Source organism: Mastomys coucha, unplaced genomic scaffold (assembly GCF_008632895.1).
Source record: "Mastomys coucha isolate ucsf_1 unplaced genomic scaffold, UCSF_Mcou_1 pScaffold2, whole genome shotgun sequence".
Classification (NCBI taxonomy): Eukaryota; Metazoa; Chordata; class Mammalia; order Rodentia; family Muridae; genus Mastomys; species Mastomys coucha.
In genome coordinates, this window is record NW_022196902.1 from 5024233 (window position 1) to 5044093 (window position 19861).

Genomic DNA, 19861 nt, shown 5'->3' on the forward strand with positions numbered 1-19861 from the left:
AGAGAGAGAGAGAGAGAGAGAGAGAGAGAGAGAGAGAGAGAGAGAGAAAGAGAGAGAGAGAAAGAAAAAGAGAGAGAGAAATCAGTTCACCTAATATACCTCACATTATTTTAGGAGATCTATCTAGCAGATTAGGAACAGGTTTAGAATTTTATGTGAATGATTTAAAATATATATGTATATACATTTCCCAGTAAATAATGCATCTTTTATGGACCTCAAAAAAATTATTTGAGGTAATTAAGTTTCAAGTTATAAATTCTTAGGCCTGCAGGTTGGCTCCAGAGATGAAGATGGCAGCCACACAAGGCTGAAGATTGAACGGACTCCATCCCTAGAATTCATAGTGGAAGAGAAAATGAAGTTCGCAAAGTCGTCCTCTGGACTTGGCACACACCCACCTCCACAATAATACTACTAATAAATAATAAACAAAAATAAAATAAATTATATTTAATCTGTTATTTTCGTAACAAAGTTTTAACAACCTTAATTAATCACTGAAAAGCCACTTCAAGTACATAACACGAATTCTCAGAAATGGTCAGTGCTCCCAAAGAGAGCTTACCTTTTTCTCCTGCAGAGCCTGCTCCAGCGCTGTGGGATCATTCAGGGCATTCAGAGAGGCCTGGGCTGCTTTTTCTGACTCGCTTAGCATTTTTTTCAGAGTATTCAATGTGTCCAGATATGCAGGTTCAGGCTGGCTCTTCAGCTCTGACAATTTAAACATGCTTACTTAGGGAAAACAGCACTAGGACTTTACTACTGTTATCTTCTGCACCATTAATCTTCTGTCTATAATAAGAAGACTCCAATAGATGATAAATTAGATCCCCGGATTAAAACTGAAAAGGCTCTCTGTTGGTTAACAAGATGGGCCATCCCTCCGGCATTTCAAACAGACAGGCCGTGGCTTCATTCCTCTGGAGGCTGGTGTTTGAACTATTAACTCCCTAGCATTTTTCTTCATTTGATCATGCTGAAATGTCTCTATGAAGCTTGAAGGACAACATTCCTTTTGTCTCACACAACCTCCCCTTCCCCAAATGCTGGACAAAGAATAAACGGAAGTGAAGACCCTTCCACCACCCTTCCTGAAATCCCTTGAGTGTACACAAGCTATATGGGAACCCTAAGACCGTAAGAAAAAGGGGTGACTGGCAACAGACAGCTAGCATAGCGTATCCCTCTGCCTCCGCACAAATCTCAAACAATCAACGTTTGTACAGAAGAGGAAGTGAGTTGAACATGAAGGACCAAGAGGTGAAACCAATTAGTAGCCTAAGTTCAACTGCCTACTCCCCATCCTGTGATCACGGAAAGCTTGACTTGCTAGGGTCAGCCAGGAAAGGCATCTTCTCTGGTTTTTAACATCACACTGTAAGTGAATGGATTTCCATGAGTGAAGTACATGAAGTCCAAACACACAGTCCAAAGAAAAGTAACATGATGCCTTTGTCTAGCATGCATTCCTTCCTAATTCCTGTAAATAATGTTCAGGAGCAAAAGTGGTGGAGGTCACGGTCACGGCACAGCATATAACAACCCAGGGCAACAGTTGATGAGACATATAAAGCGACACACAAGCTTTCCAAATCCAGTTACCCCAACCAGCTTTATTTCAAGTTCTCCAACTTGTTCAATTTGGTTCAAATTCTGGGAAAGCAAAGTGGTTTCTTGTCAAGGGTCGAGTGGGGCTGCTAAAACCTTAACCACTGGGAGCAAACAGAAATCAAGATGTTTTTGTTTGATCAGAGCAAAGTTGTTTCTCCCATAAAATTCTCCATAAGGGCGGGAGTGCAGAATCATGTGCCTAGCAAGCATGAAGCATTGGGGTTCAACCCATCACCACAAAAGGAAAATAGAATCTTCCAGAAGTCATTACCCTACTTAGACAATTCTAGAGCATGCCAAGCATTGGGGTTCAACCCATCACCACAAAAGGAAAATAGAATCTTCCAGAAGTCATTACCCTACTTAGACAATTCTAGAGCATGTCAAGTTGGCTTGGTTTGTTGGTTTTTTTGGGGGAGGGGTGGGCTGGGGGTTGTTGTTGAGACAGAGTTTCTCTGTGTAGCCCTGGTTCTCCTGGAACTCACTCTGTAGACCAGGCTGGCCTTGAACTCAGATTACCTATCCTTCTGCCCCTGCCCCTGCCCCTGTCCCTGTCTCTCAAGTGCTGGAATTAAAGGTTTGTGCCAACACCACCACCTGGCCAGGTCTGAATGTATTGTAAGACTTCAAGCCACAGGGATGCAGAGGAAGAAAGCATGAAGCCAGGATGAAAATCAGACACACTAAAGATCTAAATATGAGAGGTTAACTTTAGATTTAAGGCAAACTAAGGGGAGAGAGAAACAGAGACAATGAAACAGAGACAAACAGACAAATAGACAGACACATATACAGAGAGAAAGAGAGACAGAGACAGACAGAGGAAGCAAAGGAAAGCCAATATTTACCATTTTCTAGTTGTTGTTGGTATTCCTCTAAAGCGTTCTGCACAGCCTGGTAGTGATGTCGAAGGTCATCAAAACCCTGCTGGACAAAACCTGGGACAGAGGGCTGAGACTTCAGGACTGAACAGCTTGCACACAGAGTCTCAATTCTGGGGTGAAGGCCAAGGAGATCTGTCAGTTCCCTCTGAGGAAGAGAAAATACGGCCACTTCACTCCATGAAGATGAGCATCCCCATAAAGAGTTATGAAGAAAATGAACACAAAGCTCATGATATGAGATCCATGCTCTCCTACTCTCGGCTTCCTCTTCTATTGCGAGGCCTTTTGCTTTTTAGGAGATACAGCCTCTTGGGCTACAGGCACTGTCCGGTGGGTGAGAGAACTTCCTATGCAGTCATGTAGACCTGAGTCTGGATCCCCAGCACCATAAACATGTGGGTGTGACCACATGCTGCTACCCTGGAATTAAGGGTGGGCAGAGATACAAGGATAGCTGGGACTTACAAGACACCAGGCTCCAGGTTCAGTGAAAGATGATATCTCAAAAGAATACGGTAGAGTGTGGTAGGGCAGGGCACCTCATATCCTCCTCTGACCTCTTCTGGCATCCATGAGTAGAGATACATGCACATGCACATGTGTGCACGCGCGCATGCACACACACACCACTCATCACACACACTGAATGGTATCTCCTCTTTATATATGAGACTCAGCCCAGAAAGGTTCTTCAGTCCTATAGTCCAGCCATCTCTCACCCTACCTGGCAGGAATCCTTTAAGCTTGGCAAGGGCTGCTGGGGCAATTCAGAAAAGGATGTGTCCCTCAGCCACTCTTCCTTCTCCTTGATGGTCTTTTCAAGAGCATCGAGCTGCTTAAAATAAGCATTTATATCTTCCTGAAGCTGGATCTTCCTTCCCAGATCTTCTAGCTGCTGAGATATCATCTTCCACTCCAACGAAACCCTTTCCAGAACACCGTTTATTTCCTCAGTTGAAAGGCCTTCTACAGAAACAAAAAAGTCCAAGTGCATCAAAGCTGACACTTCATCTAGTAATACCAAAGTTCTTTAGGATAGGTCCTAGACATCTAACACAGTGAAAGATGAGGCAATGTTACATAAAGTGGTCATACCCTTAGGTCCTTTCTAATACAACTAAAAATCATAATGATATAGTAATAACTGGATATGCTTTAACTACTTGACCTAAGGGGAGTTAGGAATGCTAAGAGTTCAGGGTGATGTGGCTATCTCATAAGGTACATCTATAAAGCATCCACCAGTTCCTTTCTGTAGACCATGTTTCCATCTTCAAAACGGTAACACTCCACTAGCTTTATAATCTGATGCAGGCAAATCAACTCAAATGCCTGAATTTGTGCAGAGCTCTGACATCAGAATTTACACCTGCTGCCATAGGAAAATGAAGCAGATGGCTAGCAAAACCCAGAGCTGGCTCAAGTCTAGGGTGACAAAAGATGACAAGAGTCCCCTTGCCTACAAGCAAATGGGTACATGTAGGAACATGAAACCAGGTGCCAGGTTCATGAAGCATCTAGAAGCCTACAAAGTACTCTGAATACATATAAATAAATATAAACAATGCCAAAATAATGATAATGGTAGCTCCTTTGGAGAAACACCTCAAAAATGTTATTATATTATGTTAATCTTATAAGCTCTTCTATTTAATTACTTTTTGTATTGGGGGCTGCCACATGCCAAGGCATGCATATGGAGGTAGAGGACAAAGCACAGGAGTTGTTTCTCTCTTTCCACCATGTGGATCCCAGGGAAGGATCTAAGGCATTGGATTTGGTGGCAAAAACTGTTACCCATTGAGTCATCTTTCCAGCCACTGACAATCTTAAAATTTTTCCTCAAATTTTAGAAAGGTACAGAAAGTTCTTAGAAATGATAAAAAACAAAATTATCTATAACAATAGGTCTTTCCACATCCTTCGCAATGCTACAAAATATCATTAAATCTTTTTTAAATGAGTGGGAGGAGATATAGGAAGGTGGAGGTCTGGTCTGCTGCTATGTACTGTAATGCTAAATTCTTTACCAGAAGGCCTAGACCTCCGTGAACTACCAGGTTTTCTTGTGTAAACCTTGTTCCTTAACTTAAAACTTCTGGTTAAATAAAAATGGCTACAGCCACTTACTAAAGCGATCAGAGGTAGGTGGGCTTTCAAGTTACCTGGTTGAGCATAGGAGAACTGGAAGAGTGAGGGGGAGAGAGAAGGGGCCAAGAGAGAATGTGGATCGTGAGCATGTGACCAGGAGAAACAGCAGGTAACTGGGGTACATTGCTGGGGAGGTAGCCAGGCCAGTAGTTAGAAAAGCAGATTAGAGGTTACCTCTGAGTCTCATTCATCTGTAAGCTAGTTGGGGATAAGATGAAACTGGTTGGACTACAGCTACCAAATCTTCCTATTTGGTAGACACACGTGCTGAAAGGAGAGACTCAATACCTTCAGGATTGTATGAGTAGGAGCGCAGGTGAAATGAGTCTTCTCTATAAACACATACGATCAACACCCACAGTCATGGAAACTCAATATGAAAGGAAAATGTCATGGAAAGTAAGAAGCCACCTGTGTCACCCACAATACAAAACTGGAAGGTTTTGTGTCACACTACATCTCCTAAGAATCAGAGATCCGAACACGCACACCAGGGTGGGAAGGTACCACTCACACCAGCTGTTCACGCGCACTTCCGCCAGCAAGCCGCTAAGAGACCATTAAGCCTAAGCAAAGCATTCACACCACAGTCCACGTACAAGGCTCGCTGTTAACGGAGTCATGGACAAGAAAAAGCACCATTTTTTCTTAGCAAATGTGTGAACTATAGACATGCAGATGGTGCTTTGGCATGGCCAAATACTTACATGCTGGCAAATACTTAGACACATAAATTAAAAATAAATTATAAAGAAAAATTTACTTCAAAAGCAGTAATTGCAAAATGATTCATATATACACACACACAAAAAAAAAAAGGTTAAAAATTTAAAAACTACTGTTTTAAAGATTTGGTCTAACTAATCTGCTACATTGTGCCTTGGTTGTTTATAGCTTTGATCAAGGGGAGAGGCAGACACAGAACACTTACAAAGGCAAGCAACTGAGTCCCACCTCTCCCCGGGCAGGAGTTGAATAAGTATGTGAAGAGCTATTAAATACCATTAAAACTGATATGAGTGTTAGTAAGTTCCTATCGCAAGCATTCCTTCTGTTGTTGATTTTCCCATAAATAAAAATATGAGGGAAGGGGTGACCTAACTCCCCAAATGATGCTCCTGGAGTCAGTCTCCTTATTGCTGTAAGAAAGAGGACTGTCAGTAAAATAGCCAAGCAGACTGCTCTGCAGCTGGCCTCGGCCACTGGGAATGGCCCCACACATGCCTTAGGGGACAGTCAAGGCTGCAACACGGGCTCAACTCATGAGGGTAGAACACCAACCATGAGAGTTTGAACTAAACATTTTGCTAACTTCAGCAAATGCTAAATGACTTTGCCCCCATTTCCACCCAAGTCAGAGCAGGAGCATTTTGCTCCGTGGCCTCCAAACACTAATGTGATTGCTACGAATGGAACAATACCACATTTTGTATAGACATGAACTTTATTTATTTTTGACATTTGCTGCAATTGATACAAATACCCTTTCTCTGGCTACGTGAGAGGACTGTTTGGCTCACTTGGAGAACTAGCTGGAAAAGAAACTCTTACACCCTCCCTGTATTGTAACATTAGGTCCAGAAAAGGCTTTTCTGGTGTGATCTTTTCTTGTCTAATGTCAGGTGGACGAGCTGAGGAAGTGTCAGAAAGACAGGAGCCACAGAGACTGCTGCCCGGACAGCTGGAGAGCAAAACACAGCAGCCCTGAACCAGATCAGCAGTGGAGGAAGGTGGATGCCTGACAGCTTTAGAAAAGACAGGGGAGACCACTTGTGTATGCAAAGCGACCCCTAGTACATACAGGGGAGACGTTGGGGGAAAGGGAGAAACGGGGTTTAGAAAAACAGAGGATGGAGAGAGGGAAGCCAGAACTGAGCAGTCCTGGTAGGCTAGACCTCAAAAGAGTCAAGGAAGTAGGATGCCGGACATCTGAAGATGAGACAGACTGGAACAATTAGCAGACCAAGTTGCAAAAGGGACAGAGGAGACAGCTGTATACATAGCTACAAAGTAGGCAGGGCTTCTGACAGTGATGAAAAGGCAGAGGTAGCCAGGTCCTGAGCGGCAGCAATGGGCACAGCTACAAAGGAGTGGATATGAGAGAACAGACAGGGCAAGAGAGAAGGTAAACGGAAGGCAAGAGAAGGTAGAGGGATGAAGCTAGAGAGAGAGAGAGAGAGAGGAAACTACAAGCCTCAGTCCTCAGAATAGCCCCAGAAAGCTGCCAAGCCTTTAGAGCCAAGAGTCTTAGCCACCACAGGCACAGACGCTACAATATTGGCCATGGCCCAAGGTTGAGGAATTCCTACAGCTATGTCCACTTACAAGATACAAAGTCAGCCATTTTCTAGGGATGAAGAGTCCCCACTTCCTAGGCCTAAGAAATAACTCCGATGCTTATTGAAGAGTCCCACTGTGAGAAACCAGCACACAAGCTAATACCAGAGGGAGCTGCCTGATGTTGCTCCTGCCTGCTGAGGCCATGCACTGCTGTGAACAGATGCTATAGCTGCCTAGAGAAGATCAGCACCTCCCTTGCCTAGCCATGATTTCTCTGCAGGTGGAGCTAAGACACCCAGCCATCTGACAGGCAACCTAAGTATTTTTAGAATAAGGAGCAGGTGCGCAGGAAATGTGCTTCTTGGTGTCCTCCCTCTAGAGTTCTCAAGAAGGGAGGTTCTGCAGTGAGCCTGGCCAGTCCCACTTGCTCCTGCCTATGTGCACCAGCTGGCATGTGCCTGCCAGTGTCTGCCCTTCAACCGCGGCCTAAAGCATTATGTGAGCCTCACCAGACTGCAGCCCATGCCCCAGACATTGACATTCTCAGCCTACCACATCTTTTCTTAAGGGGGAAGGGAGAAAGGTCCAATTCCAAAGAAATAACCATATGCCAAACTTAACAACCACAGCAAAAACAAATACTAATTTTAGGTTTCTCTGTGTCTATGCAAGGCTTTAGTGAGGGGCAAGGGTCTTTGCTGCTTGCAAACTTTTTGAATACAAGTAACATCAAATTTAAGTATAAAAATGTTTCTAGAATATATTGATGGGATCCTCTGAAAATGACCAAAAATCAAATTAATAAGTGTCCTAGTTAGCTGTAATTGTCCATCCGACACAGTCTAGCATCATCTGACATCCTAGATTGAGGAATTGTCTCCATCACACAGTAGGCATTGTCTCGATCATTAGGAAATATAGAACAGTGCAGCCCACTTTGGGCGACACCATTCCTTAGGCAGGTGGTCCTAGGCTGTAAGAACCAGGCAGCCAGCAAGCATCCTCCTCCAGGGTTTCTGCTTTCAGATGCTTGAGTTCCCACCCTGACTTCCCTCAATGATGGGCTGGGATTTGTAAGCGGAAACAAACTGGTTCTTCCCCCGAGCTGCTCTGGGTCATGGTGATTGTCACAGCAACAGAATGAAACTAGGATAAGTTTACCTTACAGCGACTTCATATCTAAGACATTGCCAGCATAAAAATTTCCCTCAGTGCCCTGATGTATAAGAAGAATTCAGAGTATGTAACCCCGAAGGTGAGGTTTTACAATCTTGTGCACTGTTGGATTTTAATTGCTCTGCTGAGGGTTTCAAGGTTTCTAGTTTTCTGACCCCCATGTGGGAGCAGAATGACTTTGATTTCATCTGTTTTTAATAAAAAGCTTCAATATAAGATTTTGGCTTTTAAAAGATTCTGCTGCCTCAAAAAAAATTGAAAAAACCAGATCTTTTATTCTAGCTTTGTCTATTAAATGTTTTGTGTGTTAAACTGCAAATATTAAGTGTGACCTTCTAAAATAATCTGAGAGGAACAAAAACCATCCCTGCGGGGCCTCACCTTTTCCCGTTTGCTCCTGAAGGATTTGTGCAGCTTGATTCAGTTCGTCCAGTCGGGGGATCTTTTCCTTGTGTTCTTTTTCTAGTCCCTGGAAATAAAGACCAAATATAAAACCCTGAAGGCTTCCCTTCTCAACGTAATGCTGATGTTATTTTAAAACCTCATATTTAGTGCCCTCTTAACTTTTCTTTAGGTATTTCAAAGTTTATGTACAAAGTGCTATAATGAAAAAAACTACAAAATTCCTGGCCACTCTCTGGCACTCTGAGAATTAGAAAGTCTGAAAAAGGAAATTTCAAAACTGATGACAGTGAATATCAACTTTAGATTCTTTTAGAATGAAACATTACACGTTCTGTAATTATGAGTTCATTATCAAGGGAAAAATCATTAAAATTAGCATTTGGGGTCTAAGATATTGATTCAGAAAGATAGTTTATTTCATATTGTAAAGGTTTTGGCACACACCTTTAACCTTAGCTCCCAGGAGGCAGAGGAAAAGGATCACCTGTGAGTTTCAGGCCAGCCTGCTCTACGGAGCAAGTTATAGGCTAGTTGAGGCTATGTAGTGAAACCTCAACTCAAACAAAACAAAAATGGTAATGGGGGTGAAAAGAAGAAGAAAACAAAATAATGGTTTGGGTCAAATGAACTCAACATGGCTATGACAGAGCTCACCAGGGAGAAGCCAGGGAAGAAGAGAATGGTTTTAAATCTTGGTATATTATCTGTTGGCATCATTGTTGGTCCAGGCTCTCCATCTAACTCAAACGTGAACACAGTACATTTCACATGCAGTTTTAAAGTAATGACACATGCTTTGGAACCCAAACACAAATGGTTTCGGTTGGAAAAATGGTCCTTAATCATAATACAGTGGCCCTCAGCATCTCAAATCTGAAACCAAGTGCTTTATGTAAAACAGTATACTGTTTGAATATAGCCTGTGTCTATGCTCTTGTAAGTTCCAGCCACTTTGCTGGAACTTTAAATCCCTAACAAGATGCAAAGTACACTAAGAGGACGTCATGCTGTGCTTGATAGAGGAAAGTGACAAGGGTCCATATGTGCTTAACTCAGATACAATCATCCTGGGACTCAACACACAGTACAGGAGCAAGACAGGAGGTGATGAGGGGCTGGGCAATGAGGGTAGGCACAGCACAGTGTGTGCACAGTTTATTCATACAGACTCTCTGAGACGTTTGAGATTCAGTAAATTCAAATTTTGCTTTCAACAATTCTCCAGAAACTCTTTTCCCAATATTTTCCACCTAACTTAGGGATTCCATCGGTTCAATAATGAACTATACTTTTTTTTAAAAAGCTGTCTTATTTAAAGGAAATATTTTGAGGAAACTTTAATACACCAAATGCTTTGTTGGATACAAAGGCAGAATATCTCTGGAACAGTACAAAGTCCTAAGTTGCTATGTACCAGACTTTGTATATTTAAATCTACATAAAAGGCAATAATGATGACTGTATGTAAAACTCAATGATTAAGGAGGAAAAATGGAAAAAAAAATTTGAATTTCTCTTACATACGATGATCTGATGTTTACTGTGATACTCTAAAAGCCATCTGTGGCTACATGTATTTCACAAAAGCTTCTGGACTCTGGCACATCTCTATGCCAGTAGTAAAATCAGCCTGATGAATTATTTTACTTCCTGGTATATTTGTTGTATATTTTACCTTCAATTTCTTTTTCATTCCCGAGGTCTCCTGCGACTTCTTATAATCTTTCATCTCTGTGTTCTGAATGGCAGTCTTTGATTTCAAAATCCAGTTCAGCAGCTCTGTACTTATAGCATCAAACCTGGTCAAGATGGAGACATTTACCTCTATCATTGGTCAGATATCATTGGTTGCCTTGGCTCAATAAAGATCAACCTGAATGCCCACCGGGCAAGGATATTCCAACACTGCCCCAAAATAGAGCAACCACCGATGATACTGTTACAAATACGAGTGAAAACATTATAGGGCTGATAAAATAATTAACTTTTTTTTTACTTAATTGGGAATCATTTGTGTTTTTATAAGCTATTGTGGACAACAGAAAACAGATTTAGTTAGATGATAACAAAAAAAGAACAAGTACAAACATTTATAAAAGTGTCCTCTGTTGCTCAATGAATAGTTAACTAGACCTATCTCAGTCTTTCAGGAGCTTCAAGTCATCAGGAAGCAATTGAAAGAGACAGGTAATAACAAAAGTATTTGCTAGACACTAATTCCAGGACTTCCGAGGAATGACTCCTGATCCATCCACAGAAAGAACGGCTTCAGGGCATAAGTGTGGCTGTGCTTAACAGTGTTCCTTGCAAAGGGAAAGCAAAGGAAATAGAGGCCATATTTTGCAAGCTACAAATAGGTGTGTCTGGTCCAGAGAGTGCTATGAGGGAACGCTAATTAACGATGTGGCCAAGAGTCTCAGGGGCCAGTTACTACTGGAAGGCCCTAGGTGATAGATGATGGGCTTAAACAAAGAGCACCCATCAGCTGTGTTAAAAACTGATAAGAGTCTGTTCATAGTGTCCAGTCACGGTGGGGCCAGAACCAAAGACTGCACAGAAAAGACAGCCATAGATAGAAAGCAAGAGGAACTCAGGGAGTGGTAATGGGAGGGGGAAGAGTGGGCAGGTTGGACATGGGATGCCAAGGCAGGTGAAAACTACAGCTGTGACCAGAGATCAGGCCCTTGGCTAAGCCTTCCACGTCTATCACTAACATAAAGACTCCTCACAACTCCCTATGAAAACACTTTTGATCGTTCCTGTTAAGAGTGGAAGCAACTGAGCTCACGAGAGCTTTGAATAATGGACCCCATAATAATAAATGAAGCAAGAGCTATGCAGACAAGAGCAATCCGTGTGGCTGCCCCCTTTCCCTGGCAGGAATCAGGATTGTAAGCATTTGAAGGTTCCTCTGGGAAGCATCCTTTCATGTGTTTCTAGTAGATTCTGAGTAAGTTGTCTGTGTAATATGTGCTTAAAAAGGCATTTTCTACAATATCTCAAATCTCAATCAGAGGAGGCAAGCATTAAGGGACTTAATCAATTAATAGCTACCAGCCAGAACTAACATGGTAGTTCCCCATTCCTGAAAGTAAGTTAAAACTGATTTGGCATCTGTGGTAGCTGAGCTCCAGGCATCACCACCTGTTAATATATAAATGTTCCAGACCGGTAAGCAAGAAGCAGCAATGCTTCTTACGGACTGTGCACCCACTTAGCCCAACCCTTCAGCGCCTTGCGGTTTCACCTCTAACTACGGCCAGGGAAACACCATGTGCGCAAACGGATCTTCCTTCTCTAATCTTCCCTATGACAAAATGCTTTGAGGACTGCAACACGGATGGCTCAGTATGTAAAGTGCTTGTCCTGCAAGATCTGACCTAGAGTTGCTGCATTTCAAAGCCTGGCTGGGTGGCATGCTTAGAGTCCCAGGGCTGCAGAGACAGAGACAGCCAAATTCCTGAGGCTCACTGACAAATAAGCCTGAGGGACCATGCCTGAGGAAGGAAAACTTTGGAATCCATAGGCACACACACACACACACACACACACAGACAGACAGACAGAGAGAGAGAGAGAGAGAGAGAGAGAGAGAGAGAGATCCCCATACTCACACACAAATATCCACATAACCATACACACATACCTGCACTCACATACAAACAAACCTGTACTCATATATACACACACCTGTGCTTATACACGAACATATACATAACCATATATACACACCCTATACTCACACACAAACATCCATATAAACACACACACACACACACACACACATCCTTGTACTCAAACACAAGCACCCACATAACCACACACACATCCCTATGCTCACAAACATCCACATAACCATACACACATACCTGCACTCACACATAAGCATCCACATAACCACACTCACACACAAACTTGCATTCACACACACACACACACACACACACACACACACACACACACGCCTGTACTCACAAACATCCATATAACCAGACACACACAAACACACACACAAAGGTTTTGGGCTCTTAGTTCCCAAATGCCCATTTCCATCTATTGAACCCTTTTGCTTTTGTAGGCTTCGAAATTTGTCCCTGACCATTTTTACAGCTAACTGAATACATGAAAGGGTCTGAAAATTATGTCACACCAGGAATAGCTAAAGGGAACCTCATCTTCAGGATGATGGGAATGAATGTAAGAGCTGACTTCAAACATTCGTGTGGGGCCACTCTGAGGTGGGGATGATCAGGAGAATAAGGGGAATGTGATCAGGAGAATAAGGGGAAATGTGAACTGCATTAAGACAGAGATTCGCACAGCAGGAAAACCAGCTGGCAGAGAGGAATGCTGGAAGCCTCCCCAGCCAAGGTTAACAGGGAAAGGATATTGCATGTAGGCAGAAAGCCAGCACTGCGCATGAAGAAAGTTCTAGTATGCCCAGGACCCACAGAAGGTCACAAAAAAACCTGGGGCTCAGAGCTTGGGCTTCCAGCCTTGCTCTCTGCTCTGGCCCAGGGCCCTCTCCTAGGACATGCATCCCTGTCAAGTTCCATCTTCTAGGAATAAGAAACTGGAACTCCCAGTGGGCAACCATCAGACTCTGATTCTATTAGAAAAGCACGCCTGGGCTCTACAAAAACAGTACAAACCTGGACAAAACCTGTTCTGAGACAAACCTGGGAGATAAAAAAAAAATTACAAATGAGATTTCTGCTACCATGAATGGCAGGCACTCAGGCCTCTGACGAGAAATTAATACAGTATTGAATGTCTGCATCAATCTACCCTGGAAGGTCATGACTCATGACTCACAACACCTCCCCCATACACACACTTTTGTACAAACTGCATAGACTGGGGATAGGGAGGGACACATGACACGGCTCATCTGGACCTCCAGTACCATTGCTTCCTATTTATGCATTTGAACAAGCAAGGGATAAAATCCTGGCCAATGACATCAGAGACCCAGTTTTCTGAGGAGACAAAGCACTAAGAGGAAAAGCAACCAGGCCAGCAATAGCAGGGACAAGAGTGGGAAGTCTCACCACAACTGGGCCACTTCTGGACTTTTCCTGTCACACAACTCGATAATGAGTTGTTGAAATCACCTTGGTCACAGAGTTTTGTCTCTTGCAGGGGAAGGTTCGTTATTCACTACAGGCAAGTTTAAATGAGCCTCCCACCAGGATACACCCTGTCTATTCCAAAGCCAGCCCTGGAGACACACACTGCCAGATGTGCCTGGCAGCTAACAAGGGCTCAGGAATGGGAAGATTGCTGCTAATATTGACATCAACAGCATCTCCCTCCCTGCCTGCTGCTCTGGCCAAAGGAAAGGCTGCTGCTCAGAACTGCAGGTGTGCTAGTCATACATGAGGCACCATTAGGTGGCAGAAAACAGGCTGAGAGTCAAAAGGAAAATCATCAGATACAACCCGAAACCTGATTCCTCTAATAAAAGCTATCCTATGATAAGCATATCTTTCTATTCAGGCCCCCAATAACTGCCAATGTCCCTGGGCCCTGGGATCTCACTACAAGAAGGAGCATGAGAGCAAGCTTGAAGCCAAGCTGAAGGCTCACTGTGACCAGGCGTATCAGATCCAGTACCTAGAACACACTACATTTTAAAGCAGCAGTTCTCAACCTTCCTAATGTTGCAAACCTTTAACACAGTTCTTCATGTGGAGGTCACCTCCAACAATAAAAATATTTCTTTGCTACTTCATAGTTGTAAATTTGCTACTGTTATAGATGGTAAAATAAATATCTGATATGAAGGGTATTTGATATGACACCACCCAAAGGAGTCAAGACACACACGTTGAGAACCTTTTTTAAAGGCTCTGACACAGCAAAGGCCCAATGAATGCAGTTGAAATTTCACTCTTCTAACAATCTCTGGTTTTCTTCCGAATCAGTTAGATAAAGGAGACATTTTTAACCCAAAAGAGGTCTTTCAGCAAACCATCTATTTAGAAACCTGATAAAAGGAATTATCAAAGAAAACCTAAATACATGGATGGGGGGGGCAGGGTAAGAGGATAAAGAGCAAAGGGGAGTGGGAGAGAAAAAGAGAGAGAGAGAGAAAGAGAGACAGAGAGAGATCGTGAGATCACAAAAATGCTTTGTCTTCCTGAACTGTTATTATAATGATGAGCAGAGGAAAGAGATTCAAAGAGAATAAGGAATTTATCCAAAACCAAACTGTCAGGTCTTAAAGGTATGAAAGAAAGAAGAAAGCAGGAGCTGCCGCCCCAAACAATCCATCTCTGGGAAACAGGTGGGGATAGATAACAGAAGGGTTACTCCGCACCAGTCTCTAAACTTAAAGGAGGGTGAATAAAGTCCCACAGGGTAATTTAGATGCTTAGCTCTTGGGAGGCAGAATCTTCCAGAGATGCATAGCCAGTAAATGAGCTCAGGACTGAATTTACATAATAATGAGCATGTCGGAAATTCGAATTTGATTAGTGATTAGTGCAAGTTACACGCAGGCCTGACGTTGGGATGTCACTCACTTTTTCTTGGTCTCCACATCCACGTGGATCTGTCTCTTCTTTGGTGGAGGGGGAGGAGGCAGTTCCTGCTTAGGCTTTTTCGTGATTCCTTGATCTCTTACATGAACAGTCTCCAGGAGATCCTTCTGAGGGATCTGGGACATGCCGAGCTTGGCCACAGCCTGAGTCACCTGAAAGAAGTCACGCCCAGCTTTGGTTTTAAATGAAGGCCATGGCTGAGGGCTATTCACATATAATTCTCCCTATAAACATATACAGTTCAAGCCATGCATGGTGCCATGCTCTGTTGGCTTACAGACAATTCCGCTAGGCCCCGCCCAACAGCCACCTAGAAACAGCTTGTGTCCAAGCCCACCAGGTTTGAGCCAGGCATGTAAAGAGGGACTTGTTTTTCTAGATTCTGGCCCTGGCCACGCCACGGACCTGCAGTGATGGCTGCCCAAAAGAGATGCTGGTTAACATTTTCTATGTTACCATTTACCTTTTCTTAGCACAGGACAAAAGAAAACACTGTAGTGTCCTTCCCCAAGTCAATCCCTTTCTCCCTTGTAACTAACGACCCTAGCCTATAAAGGAAACAGTGGACTCTCATTCCCAGACTGGAGACCCACTCCGCAGGCTTCTCTCCTGAGTCAAAGCATGTCATTAAACAGCCTATACCCACATCTGTCTTGTCTTCTCACCGGCCTTACACTCCAAGACAACTCAATCACCCCAAATAGAACCTTGATATCTGTTCATGGCATCCCATCCCCTAATCACCACACTTAGGCCACTGAGCTCCTTCTATTCTGCCAGACTCTGCCTGGCCTGCACAAGTCACAGTACAGAACCATTGTGCACAACTGGTTTCTTCTATCATGATGGGTTCCTGGTTCAGCCACACTGTATTGATGCCTCATTCTTTCTTATTGTCAATTAATAAACACTTTGGATCTCAGACTGTATTTTCCTGTTCCTGAACACTTATAATTTTTTCATGGTATAATATCCTACCCAAATCAAAAAGGTACCTGGTTAGAAGAGTCTTCTAGTCTCTGAACCAAAGAATCCCATCTCTGTGTGAGCTCCTCAGAGTCACTGTTCATCTTCTTAGACGCCTTGGGATTATTGAGCAATTGGCCCACATCCTGGCCAATCTCACTCAGTTGGTCCAGGGTCTGCCTCTTCATTTCCATGTCTTCCTTCAAAATCTAGAACATCAAATATTTGTATTTGTAGAGAATATCTTATGTCTGTATGGATGTGGCACCTGTCAATAATAAATCTGAAGGCCTATGGCTTAGGCAGGAAACAGGAGGTAGGGCATCAGGGAGGAGAAAGGATTCTGGGATAGAATCAGGTGGGAGATTCGCCAGGGGAAGATGTGAGGAGACAGAAGTCTAGTACCTGAGCATAGGTAACAAGCCATATGGCAGAATGTGGATTAAAATAAATGAGTTATTCTAAGTTATGGTCTAGTCAGAGAAGAGTTTAGCTCTATGGCCACGATATGTAAATATATTTTGACTCTGAGTCTTATTTCTGGGAACATGGGGCTGGGAAGAAGAGTCAGGACCTAACTTCTACAAACAATTCTCTCTCTCAAAAAAGTTTATCTTCCTCAGGAAGTATAAGCAGGTAGATTTGTGATCCAACTGACAGCATGTTCTGCCATTCTCTATGCAATAATAAAAGGCTCTTGGTTCAGTACCACGGCTGGAAGCAATGTGGTAATGGAAATGAGCTATAATCTGTATTCCCTCAAGTATATTAACTCTTAGTTATAAAACACTAGACATCACAGGCTTACAAACAGATGCCAACAGGGACACACTTACAGCCAGACGCCGGACACTGACACCTAGTTCCTTCTGGTCTTTAAAGTTGCTGGTTTGGACTTTATTCAAAGCCTCCTCCTTTTCAGTGAGCCAAGCATCCAACAGACACTAGGAGTAACAACAAAAGTTGGAAATTACACGGTCAATCATCTGGCAATTCAAGTATGTTACCAAATATCGGAGTTACACTTGTGACTCACATTTAGATGGGGATAATGAGAACCTCGAGTATCGAAGTCAAGGACTGGCAAAAGCATTAGCCTCTTACAACTTACAACAGATTAACCAGTCATTAGTTCTAAACTATGATAATTCGTAAAGTGTGGATAGGGTTTAGCACTGTCCTTAAAGGGCTCCTGTGCGGGAAGAACATGGTCTCCGGTGTGGCAGGAGAGAGACTAGAATCTGTAAGATGCAGAAACTAGGAGGAGTGCTGCCTTAGAAGAGAGAGATGCTGTTCTTCTGGGGCCTCCATAAGTTCCTGAGAACCCCTATTACAAAAGAGCAAGGCTGACCCCTTCCTGACCTCTGGCTGCCCGTGTTACCACATGACCTCTCCCTTTAGCATTGCGATGCTAATACTGTGATGTGACGGGCAGGGATTTCTCACCAGAGCTAGCACCATACTCTTGGATGTTCCCACCTCTAAAACACTGAGTGAAGCAAGCCTTCAGGACTTTTGGTGTAACTCAGTACTGGAGCTACCAGCTTCAATCATTAGTAGAATATAGTCATGAAAGAATATAAATAAGCCTTACATCACTCAGCCTCTAGGATGGTTTTTTATTTTTATTTTTCCAGGGAAGGGGGAACAGGGCCTTGCTAGCATATCAAGCTAGCCTTGAACTTTCCTGAGCACCAGGGGCCCAGGAGCATCTGACACCAAACCTGGTTAGGGATTCTATTACAGTAGGATAAAATTATCCCAAATAACAACTAATCCTAGAGCTCAAGAAGGTGGGTAGAAAAAGAAGACTAAGTCCAATTATGATTAGCTTTTCTAAAAGTCATGTTAGAAAACTAGGTTTTAATCCATAAGAAGCTCAGAGATTTTCTTGTCCCTACTGCTCACTTTAGAGAAGGAAGCAGAAGTCAAGTTACATGTTTGAGGTCAGTTAGCTACTAAATGGCTGAGCTGGGTCATAAACTCCCACCCCTAAATCCACAGTCTGTCCACAGCACCTAGAGGGAAAAAAGTATGCAAATGGTCAAAGTTCAAAAACAATTACATTAAAGGAAGAAGGATGATGGCCCAAGGCCAACAACAAATATATTTAAATCTCACAGCCAAAAGTATATGTTCTTTGGAAGATGTTAAGTGATGGAGTGAGATGCTCTTAACACAGCCCCATCCCCAAAAGTAGTGTGTATTAAAATGCTTTTCTGTATAGCTAAGGGGCAAAGGGTTAGTTCTGAACTTGCAATGGGAAGAATTCTTTCTCAGTTGTCTCATTAATCAGCTTACTTACAAACTTTTCCTCACCTCTGTGGTCTACCACCACCATCCCAAAAAGGAAACAAATGAAGATTAGAAAAATAAAAGACAAATGCAGATCCTATATCCTGCCTAGTAAAGTTGATAAGATATGCATATAAATAACCATGGAGCAAAACAGAAGGCGCAGACATACCATTCTCTCTCAGTCTCTCTCTGCCTTTCTCTGTCTCTGTCTGTCTCTGTCTGTCTCTGTCTGTCTCTGTCTGTCTCTGTCTGTCTCTGTCTGTCTCTCTCTCTCTCTGTCTCTCTCTCTCTCTGTCTCTCTCTCTCTCTGTCTCTCTCTCTCTCTCTCTCTCTCTCTCCCTCTGTCTCTATCACTCAAAAAGAGTGAAAAAGAGAGAAAAAATGTCCTAGAAGCAGACAATAATGACTAGACGGTCTATTTAAACCTTCAAGTGATACCCCTTCGTTTCTGAATGTTTTGGCTTTTATTTAATTTTAAAGTTATTTCCAAACTTTAAAAGAGTTCCTATTGCTGTGATAAAACACCATGGCCAAAAGGAACTTAGGAAGGAAAGGCTCCATCTCTAAGGGCCATGGGGCAGGAATTACAGCAGAGGCCATAGCATTACTCTATGGCAAAGAGGAATGCTGCCAGCTGCCTTACTCCTCCAGGTCCATTCTGCCTGCTTTCTGCTACAACTCAGGACCACCTGCCCCAGGCTGGCACCTCCAACAGTGGGGAAGGCCCTCCCACATCAACCATTAATCAAGAAAATGTCCCCACAGACTGGTCTACAGGCTAATCTGATGGGGACATTGTCTCAGTTGTAGTTCCTCTTCCCCAATAACTCTAGCTTATGTCAAGTTGACCATAAACAAACCAGGACAGTAGAAAAGTCATACCAATCTTTTTCTGGCAATGACTGATGCCAGTCATTATTACTGAAGAGAAATATTTAACTACTGTCTAGGATGCTTTGATTGAACATAAAGTTCCAGGGTGATATACACATTACTAAAATGCAACATCCGTATGTCAGGAAGCAGAGTAAATTATATGCTTGTTTTGGTGTGTGTCTGTCTTGAGACAGGGTCTCTTAACCCAGACTGGCCTCAAACTTGCTATGTAGCTAAGTATAACCTTGAATTTCTGATCCTCCTGCTTATGTCTCAGCATGCAAAATAAGTTGTGGTATATACCACAAAACCCGTTTTATGAGTTATTGACTATTTAGCAAGGCTTCATATACACTAGGCAAGCAGTCTCCACCAACTGAGTCATATCCCCATTATGTAATCCCTAATTTAAAGAGGAGGAGGAGAAAGAGGAGGAGGAGGAGGAGGAGGTGGAGAAGGAGGAGGAGGAGGAGGAAGAGGAGGAAGAGAAGGAAGAAGATCATTGGCCACCATGCTAATTAATCATTTAGGTTTGGACAAATTTTGTAATAGTATTTAAAATGAACTATGCTTCTGCCTCCTCTGCCTCTGCCTCTGCCTCTGCCTCCTCTCCCTCCTCTGCCTCCTCTGCCTCCTCTGCCTCCTCTGCCTCCTCTGCCTCTGCCT

General features: G+C 43.1%; 1 protein-coding gene across 8 annotated transcripts in view; it reads right to left on the reverse strand.

The window, feature by feature from the left end:
* Utrn (utrophin) overlaps window positions 1-19861 on the reverse strand; it is a 509106-nt gene that overhangs the window by 358315 nt on the left and 130930 nt on the right. For all 8 annotated transcript variants that reach the window (XM_031380393.1, XM_031380398.1, XM_031380394.1 and 5 more), the window contains 8 exons: window positions 16858-16965; window positions 16051-16230; window positions 15038-15207; window positions 10186-10309; window positions 8487-8574; window positions 3223-3464; window positions 2463-2643; window positions 569-714 (listed from right to left, as the gene is read on the reverse strand). In XM_031380393.1, the coding sequence (XP_031236253.1) occupies window positions 569-714; window positions 2463-2643; window positions 3223-3464; window positions 8487-8574; window positions 10186-10309; window positions 15038-15207; window positions 16051-16230; window positions 16858-16965 (1239 nt within the window). The remainder of the gene's footprint in view (window positions 1-568; window positions 715-2462; window positions 2644-3222; window positions 3465-8486; window positions 8575-10185; window positions 10310-15037; window positions 15208-16050; window positions 16231-16857; window positions 16966-19861) is intronic.